Source organism: Pleurodeles waltl, chromosome 11 (assembly GCF_031143425.1).
Source record: "Pleurodeles waltl isolate 20211129_DDA chromosome 11, aPleWal1.hap1.20221129, whole genome shotgun sequence".
NCBI classification, from domain to species: Eukaryota; Metazoa; Chordata; class Amphibia; order Caudata; family Salamandridae; genus Pleurodeles; species Pleurodeles waltl.
Window position 1 is genome coordinate 728801660 of NC_090450.1, and position 16450 is coordinate 728818109.

Sequence of the window (16450 nt, forward strand, 5' to 3'; positions counted from 1 at the left end):
GTTTTTTTCTGTTTCCTTAAAAAGTTCTGAAACTTTTTCTTTCTTTTTCTGTCCCTTAAACCTTTTTCTATCATGTCTGGTACAGGTCCTACTCTTGATCTGGTCAGCTCTGCTTATGACCACCTTAGCTGGAAAGGTGTAAGGAGTCTCTGCATTGATAGAGGTTTAGGGGTAGGGAAGAATCCCTCTAGAGAATTGTTGATTAACATGCTCATTGAAAATGATAAGGCCTTACCTGGCACATCTGTTGAGAAGTTAGGAGATGGTTCACACTCTGATTCTGGGGCAGCCCCAGCAAGAATGTTAGATGGTATTCTTTCCAATTTGCCCCTTGGCAGACCACCTAGCATAACTGGTACTAATGTGAGCTCTCATCACAGTAGGGATGTCATTCCTGCAGGTCAAGTTGTTAGAGTGCCAACTGTTAGGGGCAATTCTCCCCCTGTTCATTCACACCATTCTTCTGTGTCAAAGCATGCCCAACCCACCCACCCCGATGACAGAATGTTAGAAAGGGAGCTCAATAGATTGAGAGTGGAAGAGTCCAGGCTGAAGCTTAAACAGCAACAGCTGGCTCTAGACAGGGAATCTTTAGACTTAGAAAAAGAAAGACAGAGGTTGGGGTTAGGACCCCATGGTGGCAGCAGCAGTATTACAGATAGTAATCCTGTGAAAGAGCATGAGTCTAGGAATCTGCATAAGATAGTTCCCTCTTACAAGGAGGGGGATGACATTAACAAGTGGTTTGCTGCACTTGAGAGGGCCTGTGTTGTACAGGGGGTCCCTCAAAGGCAGTGGGCTGCTATCCTGTGGCTATCTTTCAGTGGAAAGGGTAGGGATAGGCTCCTTACTGTGAAGGAAAGTGATGCCAATAATATTACAGTTTTAAAGAATGCACTTTTGGATGGATATGGCTTAACCACTGAACAATACAGGATTAAGTTCAGAGAAACCAGAAAAGAGTCCTCACAAGACTGGGTAGACTTTGTTGACTATTCAGTGAAGGCCTTGGAGGGGTGGTTACATGGCAGTAAAGTTTCTGACTTTGAAAGCCTGTACAATCTAATCTTGAGAGAGCATATTCTGAATAACTGTGTGTCTGATTTGTTACACCAATATCTGGTGGACTCAGATCTGACCTCTCCCCAAGACAAATGGGACAAATGGGTCAGAACAAGAGTGAACAGAAAAGTTAATACAGGGGGTGACAAGGATAGCAAGAAGAAGGATGGTAAGTCTTCAGACAAGGGTGGGGACAAATCTAAAAATGAGTCTTCATCAGGCCCACAAAAACACTCTGGTGGGTCCAAATCCTCTTCTAATCAAGTAAAGAAACCATGGTGCTATTTATGTAAAGTAAAAGGCCATTGGACAACTGATGCCAGTTGTCCAAAGAAAAGCACCAAGCCTCCCACTACCACAACCCCTACTGCTACACCTAGTGCCCCTAGTAATAGCAGTGGTGGTGGGAGCAAACCTACTAATAGCCAATCCAAGGGAGTAGCTGGGCTCACTTTTGGTAATGTAGTTGGGGTTGGTCTTGTTAGGGAGACTACAGAGGCTGTGTTAGTCTCTGAAGGTGCCATTGATTTGGCCACCTTGGTTGCTTGTCCCCTTAATATGGATAAGTACAAGCAACTTCCCCTAATAAATGGTGTTGAGGTTCAGGCCTACAGGGACACAGGTGCCAGTGTTACCATGGTAATAGAGAAACTGGTACACCCTGAACAACACCTACTTGGTCACCAGTACCAAGTGACTGATGCTCATAACAACACTCTTAGCCACCCCATGGCTGTTGTAAATCTCAACTGGGGGGGGGGTGTTACTGGTCCAAAGAAAGTTGTGGTTGCCTCAGATTTACCTGTAGACTGTCTACTAGGGAACGATTTAGAGACATCAGCTTGGGCAGAAGTGGAGTTGGAGGCTCATGCAGCAATGCTGGGCATTCCTGGGCATATTTTTGCTTTAACCAGGGCTCAGGCCAAAAAGCAAAAAGGACAGGGTGACTTGGATCCTGGAACAATGGACCAAGTGCTCCCTAAAGCTAGGGTTAGTAAAGGTAAATCCCTACCTACTATCCCTCCCTCTACAGATGATTCAACTTCTGAGGAAGAAGAATTTCCCCCCTGTGCAGAACCTTCACCAGAGGAGCTGGAAGCAGACACTGCTGAGCTTTTGGGTGGAGGGGGGCCTGCCAGGGAGGAGCTGAGTGTGGCACAGCAAACCTGTCCCACACTAGAGGGTCTAAGACAGCAAGCTGTCAAACAGCAAAATGGGGATGTCAGTGACTCACACAGAGTTTACTGGGAGGACAACCTCTTGTATATAGAGGCAAGGGACCCAAAACCTGGAGCAGGCAGGAGATTGGTCATTCCCCTGCAATACAGAGAGTTCCTCCTAACTCTAGCCCACGACATTCCCTTGGCTGGACATCTAGGGCAAATTAAAACATGGGAAAGGCTTGTCCCCCTGTTTCATTGGCCTAGGATGTCAGAGGACACAAAAGATTTTTGTAAGTCCTGTGTCACCTGTCAAGCCAGTGGCAAGACTGGTGGCACCCCAAAGGCTCCCCTTATTCCACTGCCTGTGGTTGGGGTTCCCTTTGAAAGGGTAGGGCTTGACATAGTTGGCCCCCTTGACCCTCATACTGCTTCAGGCAATAGGTTTATCTTGGTGGTAGTGGACCATGCCACAAGATATCCTGAAGCAATTCCTCTAAGGACCACTACAGCACCTGCAGTGGCAAATGCCCTCCTGGGAATCTTTTCCAGGGTGGGTTTCCCAAAAGAGGTGGTATCAGACAAGGGTAGCAACTTTATGTCTGCATACTTAAAGGCCATGTGGAAGGAATGTGGTGTAACATACAAATTCACCACACCTTATCATCCACAAACAAATGGACTGGATGAGAGGTTTAACAAAACTCTCAAAGGAATTATAATGGAACTCCCTGAAAAACTCAGGAGGAGATGGGATGTCCTGTTACCTTGCCTCCTGTTTGCTTACAGGGAGGTACCTCAGAAAGGAGTGGGCTTCAACCCCTTTGAACTCCTATTTGGGCACCCTGTAAGAGGTCCTCTAACACTTGTAAAGGAGGGTTGGGAACAACCTTTAAAAGCTCCTAAGCAAGACATAGTGGACTATGTACTTGGCCTAAGATCCAGAATGGCTGAGTATATGAAAAAGGCCAGCAAAAACCTTCAGGACAGCCAAGAGCTCCAAAAGCAATGGCATGACCAGAAGGCTGTTCTGATTCAGTACCAACCAGGGCAGAAAGTGTGGGTCTTGGAGCCTGTGGCCCCAAGAGCACTCCAAGACAAATGGAGTGGACCCCACATTATTGTTGAAAAGAAGGGAGAAGTCACCTATTTGGTTGACTTGAGCACTGCCAGGAGTCCCCTTAGGGTGCTCCATGTCAATTGCCTAAAACCCTACTATGACCGGGTAGATCTCACCCTGCTCATAGCAACAGATGAAGGACAGGAAGAAGAGAGTGACCCTCTCCCTGATCTCTTCTCTTCCACAGAACAAGATGCTCTAGTGGAAGGTGTAGTTTTGGCAGATTGTCTTACTGCTGAGCAGAAAGACCACTGCATAAATCTCCTGGGTCAGTTTTCTGAACTCTTTTCTACTGTGCCAGGCACCACTTCTTGGTGCGAGCACACTATAGATACTGGAGACAGCATGCCTGTCAAAAGTAAGATCTATAGACAGGCTGACCATGTCAGAGACTGCATAAAACAAGAGGTTCCGAAAATGCTTGAACTGGGAGTGGTTGAGCACTCTGAAAGTCCATGGGTCTCTCCTGTGGTACTTGTACCAAAGCCTCACTCTAAAGATGGGAAAAAAGAGATGAGGTTTTGTGTGGATTACAGAGGTCTCAACCAGGTAACTAAAACTGATGCTCACCCTATACCCAGGGTAGATGAGCTCATAGATACACTGGCATCTGCCAAGTATCTAAGCACCTTTGATTTGACTGCAGGGTATTGGCAGATCAAGTTATCAGAGGATGCTAAATCAAAAACTGCATTTTCGACTATTGGAGGGCACTACCAATTCACAGTAATGCCCTTTGGTTTGAAAAATGCACCTGCCACTTTTCAGAGGTTGGTGAATACAGTCCTGCAAGGGTTGGAGGCTTTTAGTGCAGCATATCTAGATGATATAGCTGTCTTTAGCTCCACCTGGGATGATCACCTGGTCCACCTATGGAAAGTTTTGGAGGCCCTGCAAAAGGCAGGCCTCACTATCAAGGCTTCAAAGTGCCAGATAGGGCAGGGGAAAGTGGTTTATCTGGGACACCTTGTAGGTGGAGAACAGATTGCACCACTTCAGGGGAAAATCCAAACTATCATAGATTGGGTTCCCCCTACAACTCAGACCCAGGTGAGAGCCTTCTTAGGCCTCACTGGGTATTACAGGAGGTTCATAAAGAACTATGGCTCCATTGCAGCCCCTCTTAATGACCCCACTTCAAAGAAAATGCCTAAAAAGGTATTGTGGACAGCTAGCTGTCAGAAAGCTTTTGAGGAGCTGAAACAGGCCATGTGCACTGCACCTGTCCTAAAAAGCCCATGTTACACCAAGAAATTCATTGTTCAGACTGATGCATCTGAATTAGGGGTAGGGGCAGTCCTATCACAACTCAATTCTGAGGGCCAGGATCAACCTGTTGCTTTTATCAGCAGGAGGTTGAACCCTAGAGAAAAGCGTTGCTCTGCCATAAAGAGGGAGGCCTTTGCTGTGGTCTGGGCACTGAAGAAGTTGAGGCCATACCTGTTTGGCACTCACTTCATAGTTCAGACAGACCACAAACTTCTACTTTGGCTAAAACAAATGAAAGGTGAAAACCCTAAATTGTTGAGGTGGTCCATATCTCTACAGGGAATGGACTATACAGTGGAATATAGACCTGGGAGTACCCACTCCAATGCAGATGGACTCTCCAGATATTTCCACTTAGACAATGAAGACTCATCAGGTCATGGCTAGTCTTATTGTCCTTCGTTTAGGGGGGAGGGGGGGGGGGTTGTGTAGGAAAGTATGATCTTGCCTGGCATGTTACCCCCATATTTCACTGTATATATGTTGTTTTAGTGTATGTGTCACTGGGACCCTGGCAGCCAGGGCCCCAGTGCTCATAAGTGTGCCCTGTATGTGTTCCCTGTGTGATGACTAACTGTCTCACTGAGGCTCTGCTAACCAGAACCTCAGTGTTATGCTCTCTCTGCTTTCCAAATTGTCACTAACAGGCTAGTGACCAATTTCACCAATTCACATTGGCATACTGGAACACCCTTATAATTCCCTAGTAGATGGTACCGAGGTACCCAGGGTATTGGGGTTCCAAGAGATCCCTATGGGCTGCAGCATTTCTTTTGCCACCCATAGGGAGCTCTGACAATTCTTACACAGGCCTGCCACTGCAGCCTGAGTGAAATAACGTCCACGTTATTTCACAGCCATTTACCACTGCACTTAAGTAACTTATAAGTCACCTATATGTCTAACCTTTACCTGGTAAAGGTTGGGTGCTAAGTTACTTAGTGTGTGGGCACCCTGGCACTAGCCAAGGTGCCCCCACATCGTTCAGGGCAAATTCCCCGGACTTTGTGAGTGCGGGGACACCATTACACGCGTGCACTGGACATAGGTCACTACCTATGTACAGCGTCACAATGGTAACTCCGAACATGGCCATGTAACATGTCTAAGATCATGGAATTGTCACCCCAATGCCATCCTGGCATTGGGGAGACAATTCCATGATCCCCCGAGTCTCTAGCACAGACCGGGTACTGCCAAACTACCTTTCCTGGGGTTTCACTGCAGCTGCTGCCAACCCCTCAGACAGGTTTCTGCCCTCCTGGGGTCCAGCCAGGCTTGGCCCAGGAAGGCAGAACAAAGGACTTCCTCAGAGAGAGGGTGTTACACCCTCTCCCTTTGGAAAAAGGTGTCAGGGCTGGGGAGGAGTAGCCTCCCCCAGCCTCTGGAAATGCTTTGATGGGCACAGATGATGCCCATCTCTGCATAAGCCAATCTACACCGGTTCAGGTGTCCCCCAGCCCTGCTCTGGCGCGAAACTGGACAAAGGAAAGGGGAGTGACCACTCCCCTGACCTGCACCTCCCAGGAGAGGTGCCCAGAGCTCCTCCAGTGTGCTCCAGACCTCTGCCATCTTGGAAAAAGAGGTGCTGCTGGCACACTGGACTGCTCTGAGTGGCCAGTGCCAGCAAGTGACGTCAGAGACTCCTTCTGATAGGCTCTTACCTCTGTTGCTAGCCTATCCTCCTTCCTAGGTAGCCAAACCTCCTTTTCTGGCTATTTAGGGTCTCTGCTTTGGGGAATTCTTTAGATAACGAATGCAAGAGCTCATCAGTGTTCCTCTGCATCTCTCTCTTCACTTTCTGCCAAGGAATCGACCGCTGACTGCTCTGGACGCCTGCAAAACCGCAACAAAGTAGCAAAGACGACTACTGCAACCTTGTATCGCTGATCCGGCTGCCTTCTCGACTGTTTTCCTGGTGGTGCATGCTGTGGGGCTAGTCTGCCTCCTCTCTGCACTAGAAGCTCCGAAGAAATCTCCTGTGGGTCGACGGAATCTTCCCCCTGTAACCGCAGGCAACAAAAGACTGCATCACCAGTCCTCTGGGTCCCCTCTCAGCACGACGAGCGTGGTCCCTGGAACTCAGCAACCCTGTCCAAGTGACTCCCACAGTCCAGTGACTCTTCAGTCGAAGTTTGGTGGAGGTAAGTCCTTGCCTCACCACGCTAGACTGCATTGCTGGATACAGCGTGATTTGCAGCTGCTCCTGCTCCTGTGCACTCTTCCAGGATTTCCTTTGTGCACAGCCAAGCCTGGGTCCCCGACACTCTAACCTGCAGTGCACAACCTCCTGAGTTGTCCTCCGGCGTCGTGGGATCTTCTTTTGTGACTTCGGGTGAGCTCCGGTTCACTCCTCTTCATAGTGCCTGTTCCGGCACTTCTGCGGGTGCTGCCTGCTTTTGTGAGGGCTCCCTGTCTTGCTGGGCGCCCCCTCTGTCTCCTGACGCAATTGGCGACATCCTGGTCCCTCCTGGGCCACAGCAGCACCCAAAAACCCTAACCGCGACCCTTGCAGCTAGCAAGGCTTGTTTGCAGTCTTTTTGCGTGGGAACACCTCTGCAAGCTTCTTCACGATGTGGGACATCCATCCTCCAAAGGGGAAGTTCCTAGTCCTCTTCGTTCTTGCAGAATCCACAGCTTCTACCATCCGGTGGCAACTTCTTTGCATCCTCAGCTGGCATTTCCTGGGCATCTGCCCAATCTCGACTTTGTCGCGACACTTGGACTTGGTCCCCTTGTTCCACAGGTACTCTTGTCCAGAAATCCACCTTTGTTGCATTGCTGGTGCTGTTCTTCCTTGCAGAATTCCCCTATCACGACTTCTGTGCTCTCTGGGGAACTTAGGTGTACTTTACACCTACTTTTCAGGGTCTTGGGGTGGGCTATTTTTCTAACCCTCACTGTTTTCTTACAGTCCCAGCGACCCTCTACAAGCTCACATAGGTTTGGGGTCAATTCGTGGTTCGCATTCCACTTTTGGAGTATATGGTTTGTGTTGCCCCTATACCTATGTGCTCTCATTGCAATCTATTGTGACTGTACATTGCTTGCATGGCTTTCTATTGCTATTACTGCATATTTTTGGTATTGTGTACATATATCTTGTGTATATTTGCTATCCTCGTACTGAGGGTACTCACTGAGATACTTTTGGCATATTGTCATAAAAATAAAATACCTTTATTTTTAGTATATCTGTGTATTGTGTTTTCTTATGATTTTGTGCATATGACACCAGTGGTATAGTGGGAGCTTTGCATGTCTCCTAGTTCAGCCTAAGCTGCTCTGCTAAGCTACCCTTTTCTATCAGCCTAAGCTGCTAGAACACCTCTTCTACACTAATAAGGGATAACTGGACCTGGTGCAGAGTGTAAATACCCCTTGGTACCCACTACAAACCAGGCCAGCCTTCTACAAACATGTTGATAAATTTCCTCACAATTCTACTATATCAAGAGCTTCAGGCAAAATATTGTGTCTATATTCTGTCTATATGATTTACGAATTGAAAAAGCCAATGTGTTTACATGTCATTTGTAATTTTGGTTAACAATTTTTTCAATTTACATTAGTTATAATCATCAAAGTTTATATGATTTATTTTATATATGAATACATGGTTTATTTTATACTTGAATAAGCTTAATATTTAAAAAAAACAAAGGCCTCGTGTTTTATTTATGCTCCAGTGAAAGGCTTAATCCCTTTGTCTGCTATAGTACCAGGTCTTCCATCATGTATCAGATCTGATTCCAGTGCCTGTTCATTGAATTATCTCTCCTACAAGTCCATTGTCTTGCTGCCGTTTGTTAGCTTTGGAAACAGGTGTTTATGTGCGTTTCTGTGTGTGTATGTTTTGCACTCTAGCACTAGTCCCCATCCCTGAGTATCCCCATGTTCATGGTGTGTTGCCAGGCTTGTTCCCTGTATGTGCTCTTATACCATAGCCAGTTTCTTTTGTCTGCACTAATATCCTTTCCTGTCTGATGTGATTTCTGTCCTGGTGTTATATCTCTGCTCTCTAATAGAGCCAACATCTCCTACGTGTGTTCATACACTAAGTATGGTGTCCTTGTAAGCTCTAAAGGCGGGACTCGTAGCCTGTGTTTGTTCTGGTGAAGATAACGTGCCTGTTGCTGGCACGGTGACAGTCTTGCAGAAGAGTCTCTATTAATGCCTGATTTTTGTGTTCCTTTCAGATCCTGATTGAGTTCTGCCAGGGCGGTGCCCTAGACGCGGTGATGTTGGGTAAGACTTCAGTCTGATCACCCGCCCTTTCTTATCACCATGGTTCTCCTTGTTGAGGGTTTTCAGGTGTTCTTATTTCTCATTTCTTGGTCAGAGCTGGACCGAGGCCTCACCGAGCCGCAGATCCAGGTGGTTTGTCACCAGATTTTACAGGCCCTGGAATATCTCCATGGGCACAGCATCATCCACCGGGACTTGAAGGCAGGCAACATCCTACTGTCCATGGAGGGTGATGTCCGCCTGGGTGAGCATCTCAGACGAACCACTCTTTCCTAAGCACTTCAGTTCTATTATTCATTCCTTAGCACTACACTCTTTCCACACAATCCTCAACTCCCCAGCTCTGTTAGTCTTTCCTCAGTTTCTGCTGGCCACTCGTGCCTCATCACTGCAGTTCTACCACTATGACTTAAGCACCTCAATTCTACCACTCTTACGTCAACACAGAGCAGTCCACTCTATCCTCAGCAGCACACTCTTGCCACTCAGTACACCACTACCACTCCCTCCTAACCACTTCATAGAACTCCTCTCTTCTCAGTACTTCACTTCTTCCGCTCTCCCCTCAGCACTCACTCTCACCTTTCAGGACCTCCCTACCACACATTCCCCAGTACTCACTTATTATACTTAGTGCCTTACTCTCACCACAGTCTTCTAAGCACCTCATCAAACTCTCCTCTATGTATCACCCCTCCAGCACTCTCCTGAAAACTTTTTCTATACCCTCATTCTTCTGTAACTCCCTCCTAAGCACAGGGGCACAGCGTTGGAGGGAGGGGTGCTACATCCCCCTAATATATGAATTTTCAGATAAATTGCTTTCAGTCGTGTACAGAGAGATGCCTGGTGGATTTCACCTGGAATTTTTAAATACATTCAGACAAAAACCCACACACACTCTCTCTCTCTGTTTTTAAAGTTGTCAAAAATATTGGTAATTTTACAAAATATTGTGTTTTCCCACACTTAGTACCCCTACCAATCTGCATTTCTCTCGCTTTTCACTGCCCCTTACGCCCCTCCCATGCACCCTGCTAGTCGTATAATGTATTTAAACATTATATACCAGCCTGATTGTCGGAAAATATGAAGTTCACCCCCCGCCAACCTTACTGACCAAGCAACGCCCCCTCCTAAGCATCTTGCTTCTGTCACTCAATAAATCACCCTACCACATTCTACCCAATACTAATACTTCCATTTGCTTCTTACACTCTCCCAAGGTAGTAGCTGGAAAAATATTATACCTTCTTCCCGCTTTGAACCATATCACGAATGGCAGTGAATGAGCTCGCAACACAGGCATGCAAAGCAGGTGTCCCCATCATTCGCTTTTAGAGTTTTTTATTTGTTTCCGTCTGTCTTCGTTCTGTCACATTCTGACCCTTATTTACCCCCGTATTTTCCTATCGTTTTTTCACTTTCCTTTCAGTCTTTCTTACTATCTTTATTTCTTTGTCGCCATTTCTGTACATCTTTCATGCCATCTTTCCATCTTGCTTTTTTCCTCCTTTCTTTAAATCATGTTTCAATATTTCTTCTATCTTTCTATCTTTTCCTCTCTGTCTCCTTCCTTTCCGTCTTTCCTTCTTCGTTCTTCCATCCTTCCATTCTTCTTTACTTAATTCTTTGTTTCAATTTCTCTTTATAGCTTTCGTCTTTCTGTACTTTTCTTGGCATCTTTGCTGTGCCTCATTTCTATTTTCTTTACATCGTTTTCTTCTGCATTCCATTTTTTATCTTTCCTTATTTACTGTTTTTTTCTCAGCCTTTGTCTTTCCATCTCTCTCTCACGCTCTCCCTTACTTTGCACCTCCCACTTATGTTTTGTTTCACATTTTCATTATTTCATCTGCACTCTCTTTTTCATAGGGTTTGCATCTTTGGAACCACTAAGCCCCCACCATATTGCCCTGCTCAGTGACGTTTTAAGGAATGGGCAAAGTGGGCTCTGGCCCAGGGCCCCAGCCTTTCAGAGGCCCCCTGATACAGCCAGCTCTGTTCTGCAGAGAGACTTGCCCCGTTTATCTTGAATAGCTCTTAAACAGATTGTTTTAAACACCACTTTCCTTTCATTTACTTTTAATGTGGGTGATGCGTGGGAGTCTGTTACAGAAATTTTGAAGAGAAATGTTGTGTTTGTTTCATGCAACATCCATGAAAATTTTTCTTTTAGATCAAAGCAGGAGCTCACGTATGAAAAATCAGAGGGCGTCACAGAGATTATATGCAATAATATTAGTGAGCTAGTGCTGTGTTACAATATTAACAACACATGACACGATCCCCGAGTATTCGATGTAAACACATTTCGGATTTGGACGGGTGTGCCTGCGCATTGTCAGTGACCTGACCAAAAAGGCCATGAAAGAGTGCGAATTGGATCATTGCATCAAAGCAGTTTCGAACAGTGCCCCCCAAGATACGTTTCGCCCAGGGCCCCCCAAATCCTTAAAATGTCCCTGTTATGCTTTTCTCCTGCAGGTTATTTACATGTATCTGAGCAGACATCTTGAACGAACTTTCCATCAAAGTCGAGGATGCCCATAAAGAACAATCAAATCATTAAATATGAGAGAAGAACCCCCCCCCCATTCTGTAGATGCAAAAATGGGACGTTCACTAAGCCCTTCACCTCAATCCAGCCTTTCTCTCCTCCATGTTGGGAGAACCTCAGGCACATTCCTTTACTTCTGATATTCTGTGGCGTTCAGCTGCTGATTGTACTCAAATGGCACATCAAGTCAGGCGTGGAGCCATGAAGTATATAAAATATTGCACTGGAATGTAATTTCTTGAAGTTGTGTGTCCATCTCCCAGAGCACTCCTTCAGCAGCTTCTAACATAACCGCCTGGTTTGTGGTTTCACGAGTGTCAACCAGTTTCTATTTCAAACCTGTGCTCATCCACCTCGCATTTTAGTTTACAAGCACACTGAGTTAGTCTGCAAGTTTAGGCCTTTACCCAAGTGATCTGCTCCGCCGTGTTTCTTGTTCCCCCCCCAGGGGTCTCCAAATATATTGTGTAGCGATTCTTTAGGACCTGTTCTATTTCCTAGAACCTAGCCCCTCCTACGAATATGTGGGGGCTGCTTCAGTGGGAGGTTGACATTGAATTTTAGGGATTCGTTGGATGCTGTGACTATTTGGTCTTCCACCAGCTGATGAAGGAAGACTATGCACCGAAGCTGTAAAATATTATCCATGTTCAAGCCTTCCAAACACCCCCTGTGCTCCACTTCAGGAAAACGTAAGACTCACTTATCCAAACAACACCTCGCTGCGGTGTAACCTCATTCCACGTGACTTTCTTGAAGAGAAGTCCTCCTCCCTTACACACACCTCTCTTTGCGTCCCAACTCCTCCTGTCCTCCTCCCCCAACTCCCTTACTGCCATGTCTCATCCGTCTTACTGTAGAGCGCTCTGTTGGTTTCAAGCTTTTGGTCATGTTAGGTCTTGTAAAGATTGACCAGGTTTGGGGCCTAAGACTGTGCACTCTTGTCGAAGTCTCGTTTGTATTTAACAGCTACAGGTTACATTTTGTTTTTCACCTCACAAATGATCGAAAAGTACATCATTTGTATTATGTTGTATATTTTCGACCCTGTTCCCGTTGGCAACAATTTATTGTTAGGTTACTGGCGCGAGATTCAATTCAGAGCTTTTCTTAAGTCCATAAAGTAAGCAGATATTTACCAGTTTTTTATATAAATATATATTTATGTGCAAAACCTTTTTAGATCTTAGGTAAGATTTTAATGGCATTACAAAGTTCCGTATTCTTTGGTCACAAAGCTATCAAAATGTTTGCTGATGTTTGGACTGTAGCGCATGAGTACCTGCACACAAAACAAACCAGAGGCCAGTGTGTAATGGAACTGTGGCTCTGTATTGCCTAAAACTATTCACAGAAGCATGCAAACAAGCGAGCTAATCTCCAGCCTGATCTTTCTTTCTTTGTTTGAACGAGCCTCTCCTTACCTTCCATCCTCTGCATGCCTCCTCTCTCTGAATACAGTCTACTCGTGTGCATGTTTACATTAATCTCTATTATTGTTTGTGCAAGTTTCCCACATCTCATCTCAAAGATCATAATCTGTCCTCCTATGACAGTTATACCCATCAGCCTTCCAAAACCTAATCTCCTGTTGCTCATCTATTAATTCCATCAACTATCCATATGAACTCACATACCTTTAGATTTATGATCACACTCAAATCCTATTAATTTAATCCACCACAAAGACAATGGAGTAAATGCATGGCATGGACTCCTTCAACCACACACGACTAATCCCAATAACCAACCACAACCAGTAAGCATTGGATTAACAACTAACCTTGGGTTCTGGGGCAGCATACTACCCAGCTAAGGAGCTTAAAGGCCTTGTCAGAAGTAGTAATCAATATGTAAATGCAATTACAATTGCTATTAGTTATCTGTGTACTGTCCGACGACAGCTGAACTCGGGGACAATTGACTTATTTTCTTTGTTTTGCCTCTGCCTGCTGATTGGCTGCAGCAGATGGAAAATATAGAGTGCTAACATACCACTTCAGATGTGCGGATTACAATCATATTACCGTTCTCTGAGATTACCACGTAGTTTGGGTTGAATGCAGCCCCACTTTTATTGAGAGTTTGACCCTTCAGGGAAGTGCTCAAATTGCAGTTCTATGCAAATTGATGTTACTATGATTTTTGTATTTGTTATATGGTGTACATAAATATATTTTTTAGTATTATCTCTGGTGCATAACTCTTTTTTGCTTTTAGCTTTGCCCTCTTTTAATTTGCGTATTGTTAATGGCTTGTCTATGGATGTACATTATTTCTTCTAGGAGAACTGGTTCTGGCAGACTGTCCATTCACATTCTTCTGCTCCTCATATTCTTTTCAGGTCTGTTAGACTCCCAACTAACACTTCTCCTCTACCACGATTCTTCATAGGGCTGGCAGAGTCCTCGTTCCATCCCTCCACTTCTCTTGTAGCTGGTAGGTTTCCTACTCACACCCCTCTGTCTCTACCACTCAGTCAGAGGACAGGCACACTTCCCACTTATATCAAACACACAAACGGCGATGGACGGAATGTATGTAAATAGATTACACCAGACATTCTATTTAGGTGGCATTCCAACCCATCTTTGTTCACCCACTGTGCCACTCAATACAGAGGCTGACTTTATGTAAATCCGAGCTCACCCTGCTACTTACAGGACCTTTCCATCCTGAATGTCAGACAAGGCTCCCTCAAGAAGGAAACACAAGCAACCTAGTTTGGTTTCAGCCGAGTTAGGCCTTTTCAGTGAGACTACAGTTACATCACTCTGGTTCTCCCACTGTCCTGAGGGATGGCGGGCATACCAGATATGCCCGTTACCTCTTGCTTCTCCCACTCTTCTCGGCAGGCAGGTTCCAATTCTTTATCCATTGCACTGGCTAGCAGACTCCTCAAGAACACCCTGCTCTTCCTGCTCTCTCCGGGACTGGTAAAAACCCAGTCATACCCGTCAACAGCTATAACTCTCCTCAGGGTTGGCAAACTCCCCAGTCTACTTCTGTCAGTGCATTCAAACTCCCCATTCAATCATCTCACTTCTCACAATCTATTCTCCCTCTATGGCTGGTCTTCAAGATAGGCAGACCCATAGATGCACACCCTTCGCAATCCTATAACTCAACTCAGGGCTGGCATGCTAAACATCCCTGTCCTGATGCCACCCGTAAGTGGATGCTGCTGTTGTTCTGTTTGTGTGATATTATTAGATGCCATTAGTCACTCAGGTTTGCTAGCTACTACTCTATGTCAGCTGTTATTCTTGTATATTTTTGATACAGCTGACTTTGGCGTGTCGGCGAAGAACTCACGGATTCTGCAGCATCGGTCATCATTTATAGGGACACCCTATTGGTATGTGCAAGCGTCAGGAGGATGGTTTGTCTGTTTCACAGCAGGCATGCAAGCGAGAGGAACTGAATGCCTTGTTTTGTCTCACTCGTTTGTTATAGAGGAGTGGGACAATATATTGTCCTAGTGTGTTTGCCTAACACTGTGTGCTTATTGGTGCTAGACGGTATGGGTGGTGTCTGTTCCTGTTAGATGTCTAACCATGCCATTGAATGTTGGAGGGTGGCATGCTCCCCTGATGTTTGTCAGACCTTTTTTTTGGTGTGGTACTGTGTACCTTTTGAGTGTCTGTCTTGTGTCTATGAATGTAAGTGTTGTAGGGACACTTTATGCTCTTTTCTGAACCTTTGAGCGCTAGTGGGAGGTGGCATTTCATGCTTCTGTGGGGCTCTGACCATGCCTGTGGGAGCAGGAGGGGGTTGAGTATTATATGAATGTCTGTCTGACAGTGTGGGATAGGGATGACAGCAAGCCGGGATACTAAATATGCCTATTTGGCCATGTATGCAAGGGGATGTGACACTGTGCAAGTCTGTGGCCATCTAACCCGCTGAATGCTGGAAGAGTTGGGGCATTGCATACTCCTGAAGTATCTATCTGATCTTGTCTGATGGGTGCTAGAGTGTGGTTACATTTTATACATATGGGGTTGTCTCACACTTTGACTTTGACGCTGGAGGCTTAGGGGCAGTATATGCTCCTAGCCTATCTGATCTCATGGACAGCAAAGGGTAGGAGGCATAGCATGCTTCAGTGAGGGTGTGAGCCAGTGCCTGTGGGAGTTGTGCGTCAATGCTTCTGAGATGTCTGTCTCACAATGGGTGTGTGTTTGCTGTTCGGCAGTTAGTAGTGTTGTCCTGTTGGACACTTGCTTTATGTATCTGTGGGAACTAGGGAACGGGAGGCATTGTATGCTCTGAAAGTATCTGACTGATCCTGTCTGTTGCATACTAGAGGGTGAAGACATTTTATGCTGTCATGGGTGTCTGATACTGGGTTTGGGGATACTGGAAAAGTGCGGACATTGTGGTCTTACACATTTGTGTGACGGTGTGTATGGGGGCATTGTATGATCCTGTGGATGTGTTTCTGAATGTATCTCCCCTTAGGTGTGGAGGAGGGTGCAGGATGTCCTGGGGCTTGCTGTTCAAAGCTGTATATCTCTTTTGCTATACAATGCGGTAGTCACTATTTTATAAGTGCATTTGTGCATTTTGTGTGGCTTTGCATAGACGTCAATGGGAGGAGACATGAGGAGCAAAGCCTTGCAGTGTCCCTTTCACTCCTGTGTGTTTCTTTCCTTGTTATTTCTCACTCCCTGCAGGATGGCCCCGGAAGTAATCCTGTGTGAGACCTCCAAAGATGTCCCTTATGACTATAAGGCAGATGTGTGGTCTTTGGGGATCACTCTCATTGAAATGGCTGAGCGGGAGCCGCCCCATCATCACCTGAACCCAACAAGGGCGCTGTTGAAAATCATTAAATCAGATCCACCTGTGCTCTGTGCTCCAATGCAGTGGTAAGCACCACTAACTACCCACATTATTATGACCCTGCACTGCCTTCTGGTATTGCACTCCCCCCCACCCCTCTGAGACCCCAACACCCAAGTGTGGACACAAACTAACCATCCTCACATCACATTATCCCACTACATAATCTTGGGACCTTACAGT

At 45.9% G+C, this 16450-nt stretch overlaps 1 protein-coding gene across 1 annotated transcript in view; it reads left to right on the forward strand.

Moving 5' to 3' along the window:
* Positions 1-16450, forward strand: part of LOC138265139 (serine/threonine-protein kinase 10-like) — a 110029-nt gene that overhangs the window by 61012 nt on the left and 32567 nt on the right. Inside the window, exons 3-6 of the mRNA XM_069212682.1 lie at positions 8811-8859; positions 8954-9103; positions 14705-14777; positions 16099-16293. Coding sequence (XP_069068783.1) covers positions 8811-8859; positions 8954-9103; positions 14705-14777; positions 16099-16293 — 467 coding nt within the window. The remainder of the gene's footprint in view (positions 1-8810; positions 8860-8953; positions 9104-14704; positions 14778-16098; positions 16294-16450) is intronic.